Raw genomic sequence first — 24,269 nt, forward strand, 5'->3', positions numbered from 1 at the left:
GTCACTGCGAGGGATTTTCCGCGCTGGCCTCGGGGTGGGTCCGCAGGCGCGCTCACTCCTCTGGAGGCTCCCGCACTGCAGCGTCGTGGACGCGGTCACGGGTCCCGCGTCAGCGAAGTGTGGGCCTCCCCGGCGCCCCACCTCGCCCGCGCCCGCAGCCCCGCCCCCATCCCGCGGCGGCTGCGCCTCGAGGCCTGCCGGTCTCCACGTGATCGACGTCACAGCCTCCGCGAAGCGTGCGCCGCCATCATAAGTCCTGGCGGCCACGCCGGGCCCCCTCTCTCCTCCTACTTGCGGGCAGCGAACGGGTTAGGGTTGTACTGTCCCCCTCCGCTGGCCGATGAGCCGGGGGCCTGCGAGAGCCTGACGAACAGATCGGGCCCTCGGCGTCCGGGCGACAGTCGATCGGCGGCCCCCAGTGACGGCGCTGCGGGGCGGTGCCCAGGGCTGCGCCCCGCCCCTCGCAGGCCTGCGCCCACTGCCGTGGCCGTACCCATCTCCAGTATGGCCGCCCGCCGTGCCTGACCCGCCGCCTCTCTGCCTCGCCTCCTCGCTGGCGATGTGGAGGCCGCGGCCGTGACTGACACGCTCGCTCCCACGCACACACGGGCCCAGACCCACGCCCGGAGCCGAAGCCCTGGGCCCGGAGCCGCTCTCGTCCCCGGCGCCGCTGCCCGAGCCCAGAACACGGCGCCCGCGCCGCAACCTCGCCGAGAAGGGCCGCGCCAGACTCGGAGCGCGGCGGCCCCCGGCCGGCAGCGATGGGGAAGCGGGCCGGAGGAGCCGCCTCCGCTTCCACGGCCGCCGGGGCCGGTCTGGAACCCGCGGCCGGCCGCGGCGGGGGCCCGAGGAGCGCGGCCGCCGGCCTCCTGGGAGCGCTGCACCTGGTAATGACCCTCGTCGTGGCCGCGGCGCGAGCCGAGAAGGAAGGTGGGTGTCACCGGCCGGCGTCCCCGGCCCGGCTCTGTCACCGCGCCCTCGCGGAGGCCGCTGTCGGCTGCCACCGAGAGGCAGGGCCGCGGCGTGGGGCTCTTTTCGGCCGAAGTTGCCGGGTCGAGCTTGGTCCCGAGCGACGAATTTGCCTTCCGGAGACCAGCTCGTGGCGTTGGCCGCACCGAGTTGCTCTTGTCCGTGATTCCTTACCCTGGACCTCCTTGTCTTCTGTCACTGCCATTTCAAAACTTCCTGACTTCTCGGATACTCTTGTCACTTGTCCCTCGGGGGGGGGGGGGGCGGGCATGTTTTTAGACTTGATTACTGTTTATAGGCAAATTTTAGGACACTTTTTTCCTTGGTTGCGGTTTTAATAACGGCGTGCAAACAGAGTTCACTTTAAAATGTAGTAGTAAAAATAGCAAGACTGGTGGAAAGTCCTCGAAACACAGCTTACAACATTTTCCTTTGAATTTGTTAAAACATTTGTAGGATGGGAATCTGGTTTCTTCAGTTTCCCCTTCAGGATCGCTTTGCAGTGTTGGCGGACGTTTAGCTTAACAGTTCTTTCTATAATACAATTCTATTTAGCGTTCCAGGAAGCTATGGAAAGTCTTTTTACATTTTTTATTCTAAGATAGTGACTGGGTGTCATTGTCTTCAATATGAAAGTTTCTAGTTTGCAAATCTTTATAATTTACAATCAAAAGGGCTGGCCTCTGTTTTAAAAACTCTCATTAGTATTGTATGATTGTAAACAGGCACTTGCACAGGGTTAAAAATTATTTTGTCACCTAGAAGATCAAATCTGTAGTTTGTCAATACTACCTGTTTTTGAGCCTAGGGAAATGAGTCACAGAGTTTTCCTGAAGAAATTACTGAAAGTGAATGGTTTTTACAAAGCTAAGCAAAACTTGTTAGCTTAGCTTTTGTTTCACACTGAACTGCCATGGCAAGAAAATTTGATGTTCCACGTTATGACCAAAGTTACTTGCTTTTTATTGTTATTGAAAGCACCAGCAAATGCAAACCGAATTAATGTTAAAGTGCAAATGTGCTTCCGTTTACTGTTTCTTTATTTTTGTTCAAAATATTACGTATCCTTACTTCACTCCCTAAGCAACCTTAGTCTGGGTTAACATAGGTGGAAAGTATTCAAAGACTTGGCATCTATAGAAAGGATTAATGGACAGATGCAAGTTTATTTCCAGAATAACATATTGATGCTTTAAGACCAGTCAGGCCTGGAGTGGTGGTAGTTCATTGGTCACAGAACTGTCCTGAGATGATTGTTCTTGTGTGTCCATGGTGCCCAGCACAGTCTGGCGTGTAGTTGGTGTCCAGTAAACCTAAAATAGTACAATAATATAATGGGCTTCTCTCCTTGAGTTTAAAGTTGTCCTTGGCAGGCATGCGTCCTTGCTTTTCTGTACCTTTGCTTACCGTGCACAGTGCTAGGCATACGTAGGCATTAAATATTTGTTTGAGTGTATGACTTTCTTCATGGGCCATTAGCACAGGGAAATAAAAGAATGATTCAATCTAGTAAAACATTAAGTTTGTATTATCCTACTGCTTATTTTTCCAAGAGCCATATTATACATTAATTCTTTGTATATAGACAAGGAAACAAATCCATGGTTTGAGAAATATCAGCCTAAATTATATTTGCTAATTTCCCATTTGTATAGTTTATAAGTTTTAGTGCACCTCCCTGATCCCCATAAATGTAAGGGCCAGGTGAGGAGAATGCCTGCCAGGATGTAAGGTATGAAAAGAAGTCATTGAATCAGCCAGTGGTCCTGGCAGAGTCAGACATCTTGTGGTCATGTTGTGTCTGTGTGAACAATTAAATGTACAAGTGAGCTGTTTAATATTGTGTCTGTGTGAACAATTAAATGTACAAGTGAGCTGTTTAATATTGTGTCTGTGTGAACAATTAAATGTACAAGTGAGCTGTTTAATATTGTGTCTGTGTGAACAATTAAATGTACAAGTGAGCTGTTTAATATATTGATGGTAATTATACTTACATAGAACATAGGCCTCTGCCCATCATGAATGGGTCTGGTTCATATCAAATATTCCTGAATGTAGTTCCAAAAATGGCTTTTGCTTTCTACCTCCTGCTTATCAAATTCTAGTATTGTTTTTGTTTAAGTAGGAGAAATGAGATTGATTTTCTCACATGATTGTGATACTGTGAGTTTGACATCTGACAGGGCACAAACACAGCATTTGCCCCAAAAGGATGCTTGTTGATTTTTTTCAGCAAATCTGGGCAGATTTCTGAAGTTAACTGAGTTCTCTTTGTCCATTGACACCCTAGGGATTTTTGTGCTTATTTTAGTAATGTAAACTAGTTTTCTTTTCCAGTTAAGATTTACCTGTAATTGTAATGATGGTTCTCTGGGTATTTTGTAAGTTTGTATAGTTTTTCTCCATTGCAGTATAATTTCACCAAAAAATCTTAAAAGCAGAATAAAATTCATTGTCTCCTGAAGAAAACCAGCAGAAATAGCTAGATTACCTACTGCAGGTTTTCATACTTGGATTAGATGTTGTTAATTTTCTAAAGTCAGTGAGCCATTCCTTGTCTTACCATCCTATATGTCTTAACATGACTATATCTTAACATCCATCTTTACTGACCTATGAGGCTGTATTATGAATAGTCCAGAGAAAAGGGACTTTGAGAATGTTTTAGTTGTGCTGTACAGTTTGTAAGGACTTTGCAAGAGTTGCCAGAGGTTACTATAATTACTACAGATAACTTGTTTTTCTGGATGTGTCAAGATTTTTCTTGAAGCTAAGATCTAGCTATTGAGAATCGTGAAAGCAGGTGTGTGTATAGTGAAAATATATTAAAAATACATCTGTGTATATACTAAATGTATAATTTTAGTAGTATTTTGATTTACCAATCAGCCCATTATGACCAGCAAATGGGATCTTTTTTTAAAAAAGCATCATGTGGGGATGGGCATGCGGGAGGCGGCCAACCAGTGGTTCTCTCTCATCATTGTTGTTTCTGTCTCTATCTCCCTTCCTCTCTGAAATCAATTAAAATACACACACACACACACACACACACACACATATATATATATAAAGCTTTCATTACACACACACACACACACACACACACATATATATATATATTTAAAAGCATCATGTCATGTGATATATACTCTTGTGTGTTTTTTTCTGGCATAGTAAAGAACTCTATTTCTGATCCAGAAGCCACCAGTGCATGCTAGTCTTGTAACTCCTGCCAAAGTTTGGCTTGCTTGTTTTATGGTAAAAACTAGTGGCCCGGTGCATGAAATTCATGCACATTAAAAGGGAATTAATTAGGAGAAATATTTTAATATTGCTATTTGCCCTTTATAATAGAAGTGTCAGAGATGAAAAAAATTAGTAAAATGTATATAAAATCTCCCTCATGTCAGAGTCTGGGGCGCGCCATGGGACCTAGAGTCAAGTCCCCGCCCACCACCTGCATGCACTTCGAAAATGCAGGAGACCCAGAACTGGCCAGCCCCAACCCCATTGGGTGAGACCCAGACCCGGCCAACCCCACCCCTGTCCAGCCCCTCTGGGCAGGGGGCTCAGCCTCAGGTCTCCCAGCCAAGCGCTGGGTGGGGGGCACAGCCTCACGTCCCCCGTCAAGCCCTGCCACGTGGGGGGTGGGGGTGGGAGTGGGGGTGGGGGTGGGGGCGCAGCCTGAGGTCTCCCGGCCCGGCACCAGGGAGGGAGGTAGCCTGAGGTGGCCCAGTGCTGGGGTGGGGGGTGTGGCCTGAGGTCCCCCATTAAACACTGCTGGGCAAGGGGCGCAGCCTGAGGTCCCCCGTCAAGCCCTGCCAGGTGAGGGGCACGGCCTGAGGTCCCCTGTCAAGCCTAGCCCCCCGGCCAATCCAGGCTTTTTAAAATTTATTATAAATAAAATGGTCATTTTATATGTCTAGTAAATATAAATTTGGATAAAATTCCAGAAATGACTGTTTCAGTAGATGGCAATTTATATTTTAATTTTGTTTTAATGTGTATATGTGACAGATGTGTAGGAGGATATAAAAATGTTTTGCCTACAAAGCATACAAACAAAGTGCTTAGGAATAAAGGCCAAAAGAAGGAGTTAAAAACCTAATTTGATTACGTAATTTGTTTTAGGAAGTAGAATTGATTAAGAGTAGTATTTACTTTTTAAAAAAACTCTATTGTTGAGAGTATTACAGATGTCCCCCATTCACCTCCATTATCCCGCCGCCCCGCCCTCCTCATCCAGTTCCCGCACCACCCCAGGCCTTCACCACCCTATTGTCTGTGTCCATAGGTAATGTTATGCATATAAGATCTTTGGTTAATCTCCTCCTGCTCCCTCGCCCCCCCCCTCCTTCCTTCTGAGATTCATCAGTCTGTTCCAAATTTCATGCCTCTGATTCTATTTTATTTATCAGTGTATTTTTTCATTAGATTTTTTTGTTCTTTAATTTTGATTTTAGATTCAATTGTTGATAAAAATGTATTTATTGCCATTTTATTGTTCATATTTTTAATCTTTTTCTTCTTCTTCCTCTTCTAAAAGAATACCCTTCAACATTTCCATCTAATACTGGCTTGGTGGTGATGAACTCCTTTAGCTTTTTCTTGTCTGTGAAGCTCTTTATCTGACCTTCAATTCTAAATGAAAACTTTGCTGGGTAGAGTAATCTTGGTTGTAGGTCCTTGCTGTTCATCACTTTGAATATTTCTTGCCACTCCCTCTGGCCTGCAAAGTTTTTATTGAGAAATAAGCTGACAGTTGGAAGGGCGCTCCCTTGTAGGTAATGAACTGCTTTTCTCTTGCTGCTTTTAAGATTCTTTCTTTGTCTTTAACCCTTGGCATTTTAATTATGATGTGTCTTGGTGTGGGCCTCTTTGGGTTCCTCTTGTTTGGGACTCTCTGCACTTCCTGGACTTGTAAGTCTATTTCTTTCACCAGATAGGGGAGGTTTTCTGTCACTATTTCTTCAAATAGGTTTTCAATATCTTGCTCTATGTCTTCTCCTTCTGGTATCCCTGTATTGCAAATGTTGGTAGGCTTGAAGTTGTCCCAGAGGCTCCTTAACACTATCTTCATATTTTTGGATTCTTTTTTCTTTTTGCTCTTCTGATGGGGTGTTTTTTTGCTGCCTCATATTCAAATCATTGATTTGATTCTCAGAATCCTCTACTATACTGTTGAATGCCTGTAAATTATTCTTTATTTCAGTTAGTGTATGCTTAATTTCTGACTGGTCCTTTTTCATGTCTTTGACATTCTCACTTGGATCCTTGAAAGTCTTACTAAGTCCTTTGAATCTCTCTTTGAGTCCCTTGAAGCTTTCATTAAGATCCTTGAGCAACCTTATAACCATTGTTTTGAACTCTGTATTCAGTAGGTTGCTTCTTCCATTTCTTTCATTTGTGACATGTTTCTTTGTCTCTGCATTTTGGCTGCTTCCCTGTGTTTATTTCTGTGTATTGGGTAAAGCTGCTATGTCTCATAGAATTGGTAAAATGGCCTTGTGTAGTAGGTGTCCTCTAGGGCCCTATGGCTCAGCCTCCCCAGTCACCTGAACTGGGAACTCTAGGTGCACCCCTGTGTGGGCTAAGTGCACAGTCTTGCTGTAGTTGAGTGTTGATTGCTGTTAGCATCACTGGAAGGAATTGAACTCCAGGCCAGTTGACTGTGAGGACCAGCTGTGTCTGCAATGGAAGAGCTTCTGTACAGGAGACACCCCTATGGTGCAGGACTTGCTTCAGTGGGGCTTTGGTGCTCACTCAGTCTGACCCTTGAGTGTGTTGCTTGTGGATGTGTAGAGTTGTAATTTGGAATGGTTTGAAGCTGTCCACTGGGTACACTGGCTCTAGGGCCTCCAGGGAGGTGCAAAGTTAGCCACTGCCTGGGGCCACCCTTGTATTGGGCTAGGAAGTGCCCAGGCAAGGCCCAGCTGTGAAGTAAGGCAGGCTGCTGGTGCTAGTGCTGGGTCTTGGTCCTCTTATTGATAGGTATGGGGCATGCTGACATCAGCTATTGCTTGTTTAAGAGATTTTAGGAAAGTCTGAAGCTTGAACAGGACAGACCATTCATATGGAAAAGCTGCTGCAAACACCTTGGGTGGCGCTGCAAATTGCAAAGGGGAGGTTCTCAGGGAATCACCAGGGCAGAGCAAAAAGTGTGAGCCAAGCTTATGGAAACTCAGATATGGCTTCTAGTCAGCTCTGCAATGGGGGAGATCCTAGGACAGGAACAATGACTCCCACCCCCTAAATCTGGGAGAAAGCCACCCCTAAATTCCTGCTCCAATGCGCCAGACAATCAGTTCCTCCTTGAATGTCCCAGGTTCCTTTCAAGCCACCACCCCTAGCATTGGAGTCCAGAGGCATTGAGCCTGAGTAAGTCTTTTGCTGGCCCTTTAAAAGGAACTCCCTGGGTCTCCAGCAGCCTCTGTGTCAATCAGCCACAATCCCCGCTTGTTTTTACAGCCCCTAGTGGTGGAGACTCCTCTTCCCAGCACTGGAACTCTGTGCTTAGGGGTCTGGTGTGTGTCTGGGACCCCTTGCTTCTCATGGGAGGCCTCTGCAGCCACATCTCTCTCTCCCGATTAAAAAAAACACCACAAGTGGGTGTCCGACAAGCCTGTTCTGCGCCTCCACCTCTCCTTGGCTTCCGCCCCCTCACCACCAGTCTCATTGTGCTTTCTTTCCTTTCTAGTTGTAGGACTTCCATTCAGCCAGATTTCAGGTAGGACTTGACAGGGGATCTGAATGAGGGTAGTTCTGGATTTTGGTAATTTTGATGTGGTTGTGGGAGGTAGTGAGTACCTGCATTTACTTATACCGCCATCTTGGTTCTTCAAAACATATTTCCTTTCTTCTAATCAAATTATTACTTTATATAAATGTAAAAATAATTTAAAAGTGATTTTCTTAACAGAGGTGTTTTAATCCTTTGTCTAGGGGTGTAGAGTGGCTACTCTAATCTAAGGCCTAGTAAGTAGAATTAATATTGTTTAAAGCTGCTACCAGGAGCCTTGGAATCCTGTAGTTGGAAAGTGTCCTCTCTTCCTCTTGTTAATGACTATTTCCTCCTCTTTATAGTCCTTGCAGGACTCAGAGACACCTGCCAAAAAGATCACCTTTGGGGGGGTAGGGTAGATATAAAATCATCTAATTTATTATCATCTAGAGTAGTAATAAGCCAAACTACTCTTGTGGAAAATTAAATTATTGCTGGTGCTTGATATTTTAGAAGTTCTTCATCTGCATGTGGCTTGATCTTTCTGATTGTCTTTTCGAGACTGCCAAGAGGCCTATTTTCTATGGCTGAATTTTCTCTTGCTATCTGTTGTAGGCAGCGTCAGGCATTGTTGATAGCTACTTCTTGAAACTTTTCTGCCTTGGTTTCTGTGACTTTGTACTTCTTGGTTATCATCCTGTTGTCAGTCAGTGTCCTCTAGCTGCCCTGAGGATGTCTTCCTTCATGTGCATGTCTAGGCACCAACACATTGCTCATGCCCAGAGCAGAATTATCTTGTGCCACCTCCAGTTTCCCCGTTTTTATTAATGCCATGATTATTCTGTCTGCCACATTGATCTCGTTTTTGACTCCTTACCAGGCAGCACCAATGCCTATTAATTCTCTTGGTGAGCTCTTTCAGCCCCCAGCCTTGGGCACTGCAATGGGCTCTCACCTCCCAACTTTCTCCATTTCTCTTCAGTCCTGCAATCCCCTCTGAATTTGCATCATCTTTGTTACTCATCTATCATTCATTTCTAACTTAATTGTGTACTGCCTTAGTTAGCTACTTAAATTATTTTATTAGTGCCATTCTTTGCCCAGATTGGAATTTCTGTAGGGCAGAACCCCTGTTAACATCTACAGTTTATGCATAGCAGACATTCAGTTTGAATGAAGGTTGACCTAAAATGACCTTCTCCCCTTCTCGAATCCAAGACCTTGATTGAGGATCAAGAGTACATGTAAAACTCTGAACTTAAGATGTAGATGTTAGGAATTCCGCTATAATTGGACATAAGGTGACACCACCTTTTTCTTCCCTAAATGAGTAGTAAACAACTACTTGAATCATTATTTTGTAACTTTTGGATTTTAAGATTTCAGATTCTCATAAAACTCCAATCCTATCTAATGAAGAGGGAATATGCTAATTGACCATCACTCTGTCACAAAGATGGCTGCACCCACAGCTGAGGCCAAGTTCCCATAAGGAGCCTTAACAAGTAATCAGCAGGGACCTGAGGCTACGCCCTCCCACGCCGCTGTGGGGCTTGACAAGGGACCTCAGGCTGTGTCCCCCACCCGGCAGGACTTGACAGGGGATCTCAGGCTGCACCCCCCTCCTGGCAGGGCTTGACAGGGGACCTCAGGCCACTCCCCCACCCGGCAGGGTTTGACAATGGACCTCAAGGAGTGCTTCCCGTCCTGGTGCTGAGCTAGGGTACCTCAGGCTGCTCCCCCTGCCCCAGCGCCAGGCCGGGGACCTCAGGCTGCGCCCCCCGCCCCAGCACTGGGCTTGACAGGGGACCTCAGGCTGTGCCCCCCACCCAGCGGGGCTTGACGGGGGACCTCAAGGTGCACCCCCAGTGCTGGGTCGGGGAACTCAGGTGCTGCCCCCGCCAAGCAGGGCTTGATGGGGGACCTGAGGCTGCGCCCCCCTGCCAGTGGGGCTTGATGGGGGACCTGAGGCTGCGCCCCCCTCCCGGAGCTGGGCTGGGGGGACCTGAGGCTGCGCTCCCCACCCAGCGGGGCTTGACAGGGGATCTCAGGCCGTGTCTCCCACCTGGTGGGGCTTGATGGAGGATCTCAAGGCACACCCCTGCCCTTGTCTGGGCTGGGTACCTCAGGCCACGCCCCTGTCCTGGCACCGGGCCAGGGGACCTGAGGCTACGCCCCCTGCCCGGCAGGGCTTGACAAGGGTGGGACTGGCCGGGTCTGGATCTAGCCCAATGACAGGGGGCCGGACAGGTCTGGGTCTCATGCGATTTTGAGGTGCATGTGGATGGGCGGGGACTTGACTCTGGTGAGCCCCAGACTCTGACAGGAGGAAGGTTTTCATATACATTCTACTAATTTTCTTTCATCTCTGACACTTCTATTATAGAGAGAGGGCAAATAGAAATAGTAAATTATTTCCTCTAATTAATCCCCTTTTAATGTGCACGAATTTCGTGTACCGGGTCACTAGTTTATAGATAATGAACCAGGCACAAATAAATGAAGTAATATAGGCACACCTCAGAAATACTGCAGTTGGGTTCCAGACCACAATGAAGCGAGTTTTTTTTGCTGGTAGAGGGTTTTTGCCTTCATTTATAAAACACCAAAACATCTGTGAATAAAATGAGGTGTGCCTGTATTCCCAATGCAACAGATCTGGTAGGTAGTTGAGCCAGGATTTCATTCCAGGCCATCTGGTCAGAAGTTAAGCTATCTAATCCTGAATGAGTATTTAAGGTAGTAGTAGTTTTTCTTGTGTTGTATTCCAGCTGGAGAGAGCAGACCTGGCAGTTTGGGCAAAACCAGCATTTGCTGTCAACATTCATATTACTTCCTCTCAACTTCTTAACCATTATGATGATCACAGGCCATTCTGGACCATGCACATTCTTAAAAGGAAACCAAGGGACCCTATGAACAGATAAACCAGGGAACGTACTTGGTATTGATGATTTAGGTACCTGGTAATTGCTTAGGTTACATTAGGCTATATTGCATTCTGTGAATACTTTTTAATTCTGGGTTGATGTGGCATGTTTGTCTAGAAATGTAGAATATTCTCTGAAACTGGCCATGGATTGAAAGGAATTGGAGATATTTCTGAAAGCCAGCATTGACATCAGCTTCTCAAAATCTCTGATGGACTTCCATGAGAGGCCCAGGAGCTCTAGAAATTCATTTTCTGTTGCTTTGTCCTTAATGAAGGCATTTTTGGATTAAGTCAGTGATTTTCAACCAGTGATTTTCGCAGCACACTGGTATGCTGCAAGAATTTTTAAAACATGCAATACTGACTATGCAGTCAGGGGCACTGACCTCTTTTCTTATAGATGGTCAGATTTTAAAAAAAAGAGGACAGTAGCCATCCCACGTGAATGAATCAAATTTATACTTACATTTTTGTCAGAGCAGCAAAAAAATGTATTTTTTGGTGTGCTGAAGAATTTTAGTAATTAGTTTATATGTCATGAGATGAAAAAGATTGAAAAGTGCTGGATTAAGTAGTAATTAGTTTCATCTGTAGTAGTAGGTGTGATTACTTTAGAAAGATTTTTAGAAAGCTATAACTCTTTGATTTATATTGTATATATCACTTAGGGCAAAGGTCTGAAAAATGCCTAAAGTCTAAGAGGATCTTTTACATGGTCTGTCATGATGCAGGGTCAAATCTGCTATATTTATTTGGTGATTTCTATATACTTTTAAAAACACTTGACATAAAACTTACAATTCTAACCATTTTTAATTGTACAGTTCCATAGTGTTAAGTATACTCAGATGGCTGTGGTACAGGTCCTGAGAACTTTTTTATTTTGCATAACTTAAACTCTGTACCCATTAAACAGTAACTACCAATTTCTCTTTCCCTCACCTAGTCCCTGGAAACTTCCATTCTACTTTTTGTTTTTATGAATTTGACTACTTTAGATACCCATATAAGTGGAATCATGTAGAATTTTCTTTTTTTTGGTTTATTTCACTTTGCGTAATGTCCTCAAGATTTATCATGTTACAGCATGTGACAGGATTGTCCTCTTTTTAAAGTCTGCTCTTGAATGTTTGTAGCACGTTTGCATTTTGTTTGTACATTTATCTATCACTGGACATTTGGATTGTTTTTACTTCTTGGCTATTGTGAGTAATACTGCTATGAATATGAGTGTGCAAATGTCTCTTTGAGATCCCCCCTTAATTCTTTTAATTCTTAAATTATACTAGTATATACCCAGAAGTGGGATTGCTGGATCAGATGGTAGTTCTATTTTTAAGTTTTTGAGCAACTGCCATACCGTTTTCCATAGTAGCTGCACTACTAACAGTGCAAAAGGTTCAGTTTACAGTTTCTCTAACAGTGTACAAAGATTCCGTTTCTTCACATCCTTGCCAACACTTATTTTACTTTTTATAGTGTTTTTAAAAGAGTTTTTATAGTGGCCATTCTGATAGATGTGAGGTGATATCTCATTGTGGTTTTTGATTTACAGTTCTATAATAATTAGTGATACCAAGCATCACTGTTTGTATGTCTTACTGATTTTAAAATTGAGTTATTTTGTTGTTGAGTTGTAGGAGTTCTTTATATATTTTACATATTAACCCCTTATCAGATAAATTATTTGTAATTGTTTTCACCCATTCTGTAGGTTGCCTTTTTACTCTGTTGATTGCATCCTTTGATGTAGAGCATTTTTTAGTCTGATGTAGTCTCATTGTCTATTTTTTGCTTGTTGCCTGTGCTTTTGATATAATTCAAGAAAACATCACCAAGTCCAAGGCCATGAGTCTTTTTTTCTCATGTTTTCTTCTAGCACTTGTATATTGTGGAGGTCTTACATTTTATTCTTGAACCTGTTTTGAATTAATTTTTGTATATGATGTAAGATAAGGGTTCAAAATCATTCGTTTGCATTTTTTCCAGGATTGAAACCCTTGTTTTTGAAGATCATGTGACCATTAAAAAAAATAAATCTTTATTATTCAGATTGTTACAGTTGTTCCTCTTCCCCCCCCCCATAGCTCCCCTCCACCCAGTTCCCACTCCATCCCCTACCCTTACCCCCTCCCACTGTCCTTGTCCATAGGTGTATGATTTTTGTCCAGTCTCTTCCCGCACCCCCCCACAGCTCCTTCCGCCTGAGAATTGTCAGTCCACTCCCTTTCTATGCCCCTGATTCTATTATATTCACCAGTTTATTCTGTTCGCAGGTTTTATATTCACTTGATTTTTAGATTCACTTGTTGATATGTATTTGTTGTCACCTTGTTCTTCATAATTTTTATCTTTACTTTTTTCTTCTTCTTCCTCTTCTTAAAGAACACCCTTCAGCATTTCATATAATACTGGTTTGGCTGTGATGAACTTCTTTAGCTTTTTCTTATCTGTGAAGCTCTTTATCTGACCTTCAATTCTAAATGATAGCTTTGCTGGGTAGAGTAATCTTGGTTGTAGGTTCTTGCTATTCATCACTTTGAACATTTCTGGCCTGCATTGTTTTTCTCTTGCTGCTTTTAATATTCTCTCCTTGTCTTTTGCCCTTGGCATTTTAATTATGTTGTGTCTTGGTGTGGTCCTCTTTGGATTCCTTTTGTTTGGGGTTCTCTGCGTTTGCTGAACTTGTAGGTCTATTTCTTTCACCAAGTAGGGCAAGTTTTCTGTCATTATTTCTTCAAATACGTTTTCAGTATCTTGCTCTCTCTCTTCTTCTGGCACCCCCATAATTCGGATGTTGGTACGCTTGAAGTTGTCCCAGAGGCTCCGTACACTATCTTCATATTTTTGGATTCTTTTTTCTTTTTGCTTTTCCGGTTGGGTGTTTTTTGCTTCTTTGTATTTCAAATCTTTGACTTGATTCTGGCGATCCTCTAGTCTGCTGTTGGATCACTGTATATTATTTTTTATTTCAGTCAGTGTATGCTTAATTTCTAGTTGGTCTTTTTTCATATCCTCAAGGGTCTTGCTAAAGTTATCGGCCTTTTCTAGAAAATTCTTGAAAAACCTTATAACCGTGGTTTTGAACTCTATATCCAGTCGTTTGCTTTCCTCCATTTCTTTCATTTGTGACCTGTTTCTTTGTCTCCACATTTTGGCTGCTTCCCTGAGTTGATAGAGTGGCTTTGTGTGCTAGGTGTCCTATAGGGCCCAGTGGCTCAGCCTCCCCAGTTACCTGAGGTGGACACTCTTGGTGCACCCCTTTGTGGGCTGTGTTCACAGTCTTGTTGTAGTTAAGCCTTGATTGTTGTTGGTATCACTGGGAGGAATTGACCTCCAGGCCAATTGGCTGTGAGGGTCAGTTGTATCTACGATGGGAGAACTTCTGTGCTGGAGACACCCTCATGGGGCAGGACTTGCTTCAGGGGGGCTTTGGTGCTCACTGAGTCTGCCCCCAAGTGTGTCTCTTAAGGATGTGAAGAGTTGTAATCTGGATGGTCTCACTCTGACCACTGGGTACACTGGCTCTTGGGTCTCCAAGGAGGTGCAAAGTCAGGCACTGCCTGAGGCCACCCAGTAGGAGCTACAGAGAGATCTGCAGATTCCTCCTTTTTGTTTGGGGTTTGGAGGTGCCTCGATGAGGCCCAGCTGTGAAGCAGTGCAAGCTGCTGTGTAGCCTTGGGCCTTCTTTTGGAATCCCTGGGGCCCTCTGACCCATCTTCAGTTCGTTAGGTAATTTTAGATTGCAGAAGGCCAGGCCATTCATATGCAAAAGCCTCTGCGCACAGCTTGGGTAAGGTTGTAAATTGGGTGGGACAGGGTCTTAGGGAATCACCAGGGCGGAGCAAACAGAAATGGCTGATGTCAGCCCTGCCCCGAAAGGTCCCAGGTCTCTATGTCCCACGGCACCGTGCAGGGACAAGTGATCGCTGCAAGCACCTCCGAGAGAAAGACTCCCTCACGTTCTGGCATGATGCCAGACAGTCCAGTTTCTCCCTGTATGAGTCTGGGTCCCCAGAGTCTTGCCCGGAGCTGAGTTCAGAGCAGTTGGGAGCTTGTATCTCCCTTCCAATTGAAAAAGACAACAGCGCAGAGAAAACAAGATGGCGGCATAGGTAAACACCTAAACTGCTGCCTTGCACAACGATTTCAAAACTACAACTAAAAGACAAAACGGACATCATCCAGAACCACACGAAGGCTGGCTGAGTGGAAATTCTACAATTAGAAGGAAAGAGAAAAGCACACTGAGACTCAAAGGAGTTGCAGGAGGCAGAGGTAACGAGACTCGTGCACGCTCGGAGAGGGCTGGCAACTGAGTATGCGGCTGGCTTTCTCAACCGGGAGGGAGACAAAAGCTCCATACAGCTCTGAACTCCAGTTCCGGGTGAGACTCTGGGGACCCAGACTCATTCGGGGAAAAACTGGACTGTCAGGAAAGAGAAAAGCGCACTGAGACTCAGAGGAACTACGGAAGGCAGTGGTACCAAGGCGTGCGCGCGCAGCAGGGCTAGCAACTGAGTACGTGGCTGGCTTTCTCAATCGGGAGGGAGACAAAAGCTCCTGACGGCTCTGAACTACAGTTCTGGTCGAGACTCTGGGGACCCAGACTCACTCGGGGAGAAACTGGACTGTCTGGCAGCGGGCGAAACTTGAGGGCGGCTTTCTCTCAGAGGTGCTTGCAGAGATTGATGCAGGACACTGAGACCCAGGGGCCTCTTAGGGCAGTGCTGACGGGAAGCCATTGCTGACTGCTGCGCCTTGAGACTCCGCCCCATCCAAGCTGAGCACAGAGGCTTTTGCAAGTCTTTTCTCATAAAGGTGTCTCCAGCACCGAACTTCTCCCAGCATAGACACAGCTGATCCTTACAGCCAACTGGCCTGGAGGTCAATTCCTCCCAGTGATACCAACAACAATCAAGGCTTAACTATAACAAGACTGTGAACACAGCCCACAAAGGGGTGCACCAAGAGTGTCCACCTCAGGTAACTGGGGAGGCTGAGCCACTGGGCCCTATAGGACACCTAGCACACAAAGCCACTCTATCAACTCAGGGAAGCAGCCAAAATGTGGAGACAAAGAAACAGGTCACAAATGAAAGAAATGGAGGAAAGCAAACGACTGGATATAGAGTTCAAAACCACGGTTATAAGGTTTTTCAAGAATTTTCTAGAAAAGGCCGATAACTTTAGCAAGACCCTTGAGGATATGAAAAAAGACCAACTAGAAATTAAGCATACACTGACTGAAATAAAAAATAATATACAGTGATCCAACAGCAGACTAGAGGATCGCAAGAATCAAGTCAAAGATTTGAAATACAAAGAAACAAAAAACACCCAACCGGAAAAGCAAAAAGAAAAAGGAATCCAAAAATATGAAGATAGTGTAAGGAGCCTCTGGGACAACTTCAAGCGTACCAACATCCGAATTATGGGGGTGCCAGAAGAAGAGAGAGAGCAAGATACTGAAAACCTATTTGAAGTAATAATGACAGAAAACTTCCCTCACCTGGTGAAAGAAATAGACTTACAAGTCCAGGAAACGCAGAGAACCCCAAACAAGAGGAATCCAAAGAGGACCACACCAAGACACATCATAATTGAAATGCCAAGAGCAAAAGACAAAGAATATTAAAAGCAGCAAGAGAAAAACAGTTAGTTACCTACAAAGAAGCACCCATACAATTGTCAGCTGATTTCTCAACAGAAACTATGCAGGCCAGACGGGAGTGGCAAGAAATATTCAAAGTGATGAATAGCAAGAACTTACAACCAAGATTACTCTACCCAGCAAAGCTATCATTCAGAATTGAAGGTCAGATAAAGAGCTTCACAGATAAGAAAAAGCTAAAGGAGTTCATCACCACCAAACCAGTATTATATGAATTGCTGAAGGGTATTCTTTAAGATGAGGAAGAAGAAGAAAAAGGTAAAGATAAAAATTATGAACAACAAAGTGACAACAAATACATATCTATCAACAAGTGATTCTAAAAATCAAGTAATTATAAAACCTGACAAACAGAATAAACTGGTGAATATAATAGAATCAGGGGCATAGAAACGGAGTGGACTGACAATTCTCGGGGGAAAGGGGTGTGGGGGGTGCGGGAAGAGACTGGACAAATATCGTGCACCTATGATGAGGACAGTGTGGAGTGGGGATAAGGGAAGAGGGTGGGGTGGGAACTTGGTGGAGGGGAGCTATGGGGGGAAAAAGAGGAACAATTGTAATCTGAACAATAAAGATTTATTTTTTTAAAAAAAGACGAAGACAACAGGGCACTCAGTTGCCAGCTTTTTTCGCGAGCGCCTCCATACCTCCACACTTCACTTCTGCACCTCCGCACCTCCTACTGGACTCAGTGCGCTTTTCTCTTTCCTTCTAGTTGTAGAATTTCCACTCAGCCAGCCTTCCCGTGGTTCTGGATGATATCTGTTTTGTCTTTTAGTTGTAGTTTTTATATGGTTGTGCACGGCAGCAAGTTTAGGTGTTTACCTATGCCGCCATTTTGGTTGTTCCATGTGACCATTTATATGACAGTTATTTCTGGGCTCTATTCTGTTTCATTGATCTATTTGTCTCTCTTTATGACAGTGCCACATATTTTGATTACTGTAACTTTGTGATATGCTTTGAAATCAGGATGTGTGAGACCTCAAATTTTGTTTTCTTTCAAGATTGTTTTGGCTATTTGGGGTTCCTTGAGATTCCATATGTGGGATTTTTCTGTTTGTGCAAAAAAAATGCTATTGTGGTTTTGATAGGTATTGCATTGAACCTGTAGATTGCTTTGGGTAGTATAGACATCTTAACAATATTAAGTCTCCCGGTCCATGAACATGGGATGTCTTCCATTTATTTGTGTCTTTAAATTTTTTAGCAGTGTTTTGTAGTTTTCAAAGTACAAGTCTTGCACCTCCTTAGATATTTTATTCTTTTTGAAGCTAGTGTAAATCACACCTGGATTTTTTAAAAAATGATTTCAGTCATTGTATAACTAAGAGTTGTGAACATGTAGGTTTTTGCTTTTTAAGAGATTGATCTATCCTTCTCCCCCCTGCCCTCTTTAATCAAGAAAAGTATTTTTATATACTTTTTTTAAAAGTGTGTACTTCAAAAAATGCTTATCCGAATTGGTGACTTGGGCTCATCTGAAGTATTGCTTCTTTTTTTTTTTTTTAATATGTTTTTTCTTGATTTCAGAGAGAGGAAGGGAGAAGAGAGATAGAAACATCAATGATGAGAGAGAATAATTGATTGGCTACCTCCTGCATATCCCGTACTGGGGATCAAGCCCCCTACCAGACCATGTGCCCTGACTGGGAATCAGACCATGAACTCCTGGTTCATAGGTCATCACTGACCCACACCATGCTGGGTGAAGTATTGCTTCTTGATTTGCAAATGGGGCATGAAGTAGTGGTTAGCAATACCAAGAAGTAACTTCTGTTTTCAGAGTCAGTGCAGCTGTAGCTATGTTTCCCACATAGGGGAGTTATTTTGTATTTAGAGATTTACCTCACTTACGAGGGGCTTTTCTTGGGTTATGGCTGGAGGAGAAAATGGGTTACTGAGAATTTTGCTGAAGAGAGAAAGCGTAAGAGGGAAGAAGCAGTTTAGATTTAATTTTATTGGAATCCTTCAAATTCTTGTAAATAGAAAATATTTTCTGAATATTGTCAGTCCCTTTTCAGCTGCTTCTGGAGGTTAAGGACTGGGTCATGTTATTCCTGTCCCTACCATTTTAAGGGGTTCAGCACATTGAGTTCTGTATTGATAGGAGAAGCAGTGAACCATAAGCAATTAAAGATGAACCAGAATAAGTATTTCTGAAATGATAATATTTATTGAAGTTTGATGTTTTTACCATTTTAGGAATACATTATGTATGCAGTTATTGCCTATATTGGTAACACCTATAATTATTTGATCATGATAGCTAATGTTTATCAAGTACTGTCTTTGTATTGATTGAACACTGTTCTAATTGCTTTGCATGCCTTATCTCATTTAATCCTCACATTAGTCCTATGTGTGCCACAATCCTCCTTCCCTCACTCTGCAGATCAGCTTGTTCTTGGCTGTAATTCCTCTGTGGCTGTCCAGTACGCCTGGTGGGGGGGTTGTTTATGATAGTATAATACTCAATTTTAATCTCTAGTAAAATGAGATACTATAATATATAACAAACTAGTGGCCCGGTGCACGAAATTCATGCACATTAAAAGGGGGACCCAGAGTCAAGTTCCCGCCCACCAACATGCACCTCAAAATCGTGTGAGACCCAGACCTGGCAGCCCCCCCCCATTGGGCTAGATCCAGACCTGGCCAGTCCCACCCTTGTCAAGCCCCGCCAGACAGGGGGTGTAGCCTCAGGTCCCCTGGTCTGGCGCCGGGATGGGGGGCGTGGCCTCAGGTCTCCCAGATGGGGCGGGGGGCATGCCTTGAGGTCCCCTGTCAAGCCCCTCTGGGTGGGGGACATGGCCTGAGGTCCTCCGTCAAGCCCCACTGGCAGGGGGGCGCAGCCTCAGGTTCCCCGTCAAGCCCAGCTGGGCAGGGGGCACGGCCTGAGTTCCCCCGACCCAGCACTGGGGGTGCACCTTGCGGTCCTCCCGTCAAGCCCCGCTGGGTGGGGAGCATGGCCTGAGGTCCCCTGCAAGCCTGCCAGGTAGGGGGGTGCAGCCTCAGGTCCCCTGGCTTGGTGCTGGGGCGAGGGGTGCGGCCTGAGGTCCCCCAGCCTGGTGCTGGGGTGGGGGGTGTGGCCTGAAGTCCCCTGTCAAGCCCCACCTGGTGGGGGTCTCGGCCTGAGTTCCCCTGGCCTGGCACCGGGGCAGGGGGCAAGGCCTGAGGTCCACATCAAGCCCCGCTGGGTGGGGGGCATGGCTTGAGGTCCCCCGCCCTGGTGTCAAGGCAGGAGGCGCAGCCTGAGGTCCCTCAGCCTGACACCAGGGTGGGGGGCATGGCCTTAGGTCCCCTGTCAAGCCCCCGGGCCGGGGAGGGCGTAGCCTCAGGTCCCTGCTGATTGCTTGTTAAGGCTCCTTAAGGCAACTTGGCCTCAGCTGTGGGTGCAGTCATCTTTGTGACGGAGTGATGGTCAATTAGCATATTCCCTCTTTATTAGATAGGATATTTTATTCCCTGTGAACCCTGAAACGCTGAAGAAAATTTTTGAAGAAAATTTTAAATTACGAGAGAGAAACCAAGATGGCGGCATAGGTAAGCACCTAAACTGCTGCCTCGCACAACAATTTCAAAACTACAACTAAAAGACAGAACGGACACCATCCAGAACCACAGGAAAGCTGGCTGAGTGGAAATTCTACAACTAGAAGGAAAGAGAAAAGCTCACAGAGAATTGGAGGTATGGCAAAGGGTCTTTGTGCACGCAGAGAGGAAGGGCGGCTGAGAGCCTGGCTGACTTTCTCTGGCGGGAGGGGGAAGGAAGCCCCCGACTGCACTGAACCCCAGTTCCGACTGCACTGAACCCCAGTTCCGGGCGAAACCCCATGGACCCAGGCTCATACAGGGGGAGTCTGGACTGTCAGGTAGAGAGAAAGGCACCCGGAGACTCGGAGACCCGGGGGAGCCCCGGCGGGCAGTGGTCTGGAGGCGCGCACGCCAGGGCGCACAAAGTCTGCGGAGGTTGCCACAGGCTTTCCCTAGTGGAAGGGAGTCAGAAGCTCCTAACTGCACTGAGCCCCAGTTCTGACTGCACTGAACCCCAGTTCCAGGCGAGCCCCTGGGGACCCACGCTCTTGTGGGGGGAATCTGGACTCTCGGGCGGAGACTCGGGAGCCGGGGAAGGCAGAGGTCTGGAGGCGCGCGTGCGCAAAGGCAAGGCTGACGGGAAGCCAAGACTGTCTGCTCCGCCCTGAGACTGCACCCCATCCAAGTTGAGCACAGAGGCTTTTGCAATTTGGCAAGTCTAATCCTATAAGGCTGTCTCCAGCACCGAACTTCTCCCAGCATAGACACAGCTGATCCTCACAGCCAACTGGCCTGGAGGTTAGTTCCTCCCAGTGATACCAACAACAATCAAGACTTAACTACAACAAGGCTGTACACACAGTCCACAAAGGGGTGCACCAAGAGTATCCACCTCAGGTAAACTGGGCAGGCCGACCCACTGGGCTATATAGGAAACCTAGCACACAAAGCCATCCTACCAACTCAGGGAAGCAGTGAAAATGCGGCGACAAAGAAACAGATCACAAACGAAAGAAATGGAGGAAAACACACGACTGGATATAGAATTCAAAACCACGGTTATAAGGCTTTTCAAGAATATCCTAGAAAAGGCCGATAAATATAACGAGACCCTCGAAGATATGAAAAAGGACCAACTAGAAATTAAACATACACTGACTGAAATAAAAAATATTATACAGAGACCCAACAACAGACTAGAGGAACACAAGAATCAAGTCAAAGAATTGAAATATAAAGAAGCAAAAAACACTCAAAAGAAGCCTCTGGGACAACTTCAAGCTTACCAACATCAGAATTATGGGGGTGCCAGAAGAAGAGAGAGAGCAAGATATTGAAAACTTATTTGAAGAAATAATGACCGAAAACTTCTCCCACCTGGTGAAAGAAATAGACTTACAAGTCCAGGAAGCGCACAGAATCCCAAACAAAAGGAATCCAAAGAGGACCACACCAAGACACATCATAATTAAAATGCCAAGAGCAAAAGACAAAGAGAGAATATTAAAAGCAGCAAGAGAAAAACAGTTAATTACCTACAAGGGAGCACCCATAGGATTGTCAGCTGATTTCTCAACAGAAACTATGCAGGCCAGACGGGAGTGGCAAGAAATTTTCAAAGTGATGAATAGCAAGAACCTACAATCAAGATTACTCTACCCAGCAAAGCTATCATTCAGAATTGAAGGGCAGATAAAGAGCTTCACAGATAAGAAAAAGCTAAAGGAGTTCATCACCACCAAACCAGTATTATATGAAATGCTGAAAGGTATTCTTAAGGAAGAGGAAGAGGAAGAGGAAGAAGAAAAAAGTAAAGATAAAAATTATGAACAACAAATACATATCTATCAACAAGTGAACCTAAAAATCAAGTGAATTAAAAACCTGAGGAACAGAATAATCTGGTGAATATAATAGAATCAGGGGCATAGAAAAGGAGTGGACTGATAATTCTCAGGGGGAAAGGGGTATGGGGGTGGTTCAGGAAGAGACTGGACAAAAATCATACACCTGTGGATGACGACAGTGTGGGGGGAGGTAAGGGCAGAAGGTGGGGTGGGAACCGGGTGGAGGGGAGCTATGGGGGGAAAAAGGAGAAACAATTGTATAAATTGTAATCTGAATAAAGATTTATTAAAAAAAATTTTAAATTACTATTTGCTTTTTGATTAGCATTGCATTAAAATGTTACAAATTTGGAGCTTGTTGACATCCTTATATAGCTTTCTATTTTCCTTACACACACACACACACACACACACACACACACACACACACACACACACACAGTTGAACTGTATGAAATTGGCCATTTTTGTAGAAATAAAATGATTGAATGACAACTGAGTGTATATATAGTATTGCATTGCATTGTCTAGATCTTGACAACAATGTTAAGAGTGGTTCAAAAGTGAACTATCCTTATCTTTTTCTGATCTTTATAGGGTAAAACCTTAAGTGTTTCATTGTGATATATGATTGTTGTATGTAGTTGGTTGAAGTTAAACATTCTTGGTAATAGGAAATTTCTCGTATATTTGTTTTAGTTTTAAGAGTTACTAGGATAGATATTGACATTTATCAGATGAAATTTCTTATGCTCTTTTAAGTTATTGATTTAGGTTGTTTAGATTACAGCAGCAGTTATCTTAAGTCAGCACCACTGAACTCTTTTGGTGAATTAATCCATTTCTCTATCCAGTGGTCGGCAAACAGTGGTTCTCGAGCCACATGCAGCTCACGAGCCGTGGTTTTCCACTCTGTTGACTAATGAGTTTGCCGACCACTGGACTAGACTAAATGTTACTGTGTAGTTAGAAGCTGTGAGGATTAGGCAATTGTGGCATATTGTGTGCAAAGAGGTAAAGGGTAGTATATGACAGTGGTCGGCAAACTCATTAGTCAACAGAGCGGCAAACCGCTGCTCTATCCCATCTAGCAAACCTGCCCATTGATGCCTCTGGACAGGGGCTGCTAGCTGCTAACACACCACTCTCTCAAACTGTCACACATTTCCTCCCTGTAGTTGATGTGTTTATATTTTTATATTGTGGGGTGTGTGGTTTTTTTTAACCCAAAACTCTTTTTGAAGTTTTAAAAAATATACTTTAGATATGGTCAAAAGCTATCAAAGGTTTTAACAACAACAAAAAAGTAGTTTTAAGAATAAATTTAAAAACAAGAAATGTTCAGAACTGAGGAAAACTTTAAAACATTCTTGAAGGCAGAGAAGATTTGAACAGTGAAAAGACATCCCTTATACATGGATAGGAGAATTCAACATTGTAAAGATGTCAGGTCTCTCTAAGTTAACATTAATCTAACACAATGTGATTTAAAAATACCAACAAAACTTTTTATAGAGTTAGAAAAGTTGATGTTAAGGTTCACATGGAAAAATAAACATGCTGGAATGTTGGGGAAAGGTTGAAAAAGAAAAGTTATGAGGGGTGAGTAGCACAAGTAACTTATTAAAACATACTCCTAAGCCATTATATAATTGAAAAAGTAAGGTATTGGTGTATAAATAGATAGGTGGAATAGGATAGAAATTCCATAAATAGACCTAAGTACATGTGGCTTACGCTAACCAATTGCTTTCCTTCTGGGAGTCTGGAATGTGCTGGACAGATGTGATTAGCCCCCAATTTAAATCCTTAGACCCAATACTAGTTTCCTATTGCTGCTGTAACCAATTACTACAACTTTAGTGGCTTAAAACAACACGTATTTATTCTCTTATAGTTCCGAAGGCAGAATTCTAAAATAGAAGTGTTGGTATATCTGTGTTCCTGAGGCTTCAGGGGAGGATTTGCATTCTTGCTTTTGTGGGCTTTGAGGACTACTGCATTTCTTGCCTTGTAGCCCCTTCTTCACCTCACTCCACTGTCTTTATTTCAACTACTTGCTCTTTTGTCATGTTCTGTCCCTCTCATCACCTGCCTCCTTCTTATAAAAACCACTGTGATTATATGTTTTGTGCCCCATAATACATCATGATTTTTGTTTAAACTTCAATGATTTTTTTAAAAGAGAATTTAAAAATGTGTGTGCGTGTTCGTGTGTGTGTGTGTGTGTGTGTGTGTGTGTGTGTATGTGTATACGTACTATTAACATGTAGTTACCGTTTCTGGAGATATTCATTCTTTTTTATATCCATAGTTCTTTTGCTTGGAGGATTTCCTTTAATGTTTCTTGTAGTGTTTATCTTCCAAGAATTAATTATTTTAGTTTTTATATGTCTGAAATTGTCTTTATTTTGCCTTTGGTTTTTAAAATGTATTTTTGCTGGGTATAGAATTATACTTTGACATGTCTTAAATGTTTTACATTTCTTTTAGTACTTTTGAGATGTTATCTTTACTGTTTTCTCCCTTGCATTGTTTCTCAGGAAAAATTTAATCTCATCTTGATCTTTATTCCTTTGT

At 44.2% G+C, this 24,269-nt stretch overlaps 1 protein-coding gene across 5 annotated transcripts in view; it reads left to right on the forward strand.

Annotated features, from left to right (window-relative positions):
* The first annotated feature begins 628 nt into the window (after positions 1-628).
* Positions 629-24,269, forward strand: part of TMEM131 (transmembrane protein 131) — a 237,442-nt gene continuing 213,801 nt past the window's right edge. For all 5 annotated transcript variants that reach the window (XM_080684409.1, XM_080684411.1, XM_080684413.1 and 2 more), the window contains exon 1: positions 629-930. In XM_080684409.1, the coding sequence (XP_080540535.1) occupies positions 762-930 (169 nt within the window). In that variant the 5' untranslated portion in view covers positions 629-761. The remainder of the gene's footprint in view (positions 931-24,269) is intronic.

This window comes from Plecotus auritus (genome assembly GCF_963455305.1).
Source record: "Plecotus auritus genome assembly, chromosome: 8".
Lineage (NCBI taxonomy): Eukaryota > Metazoa > Chordata > Mammalia > Chiroptera > Vespertilionidae > Plecotus > Plecotus auritus.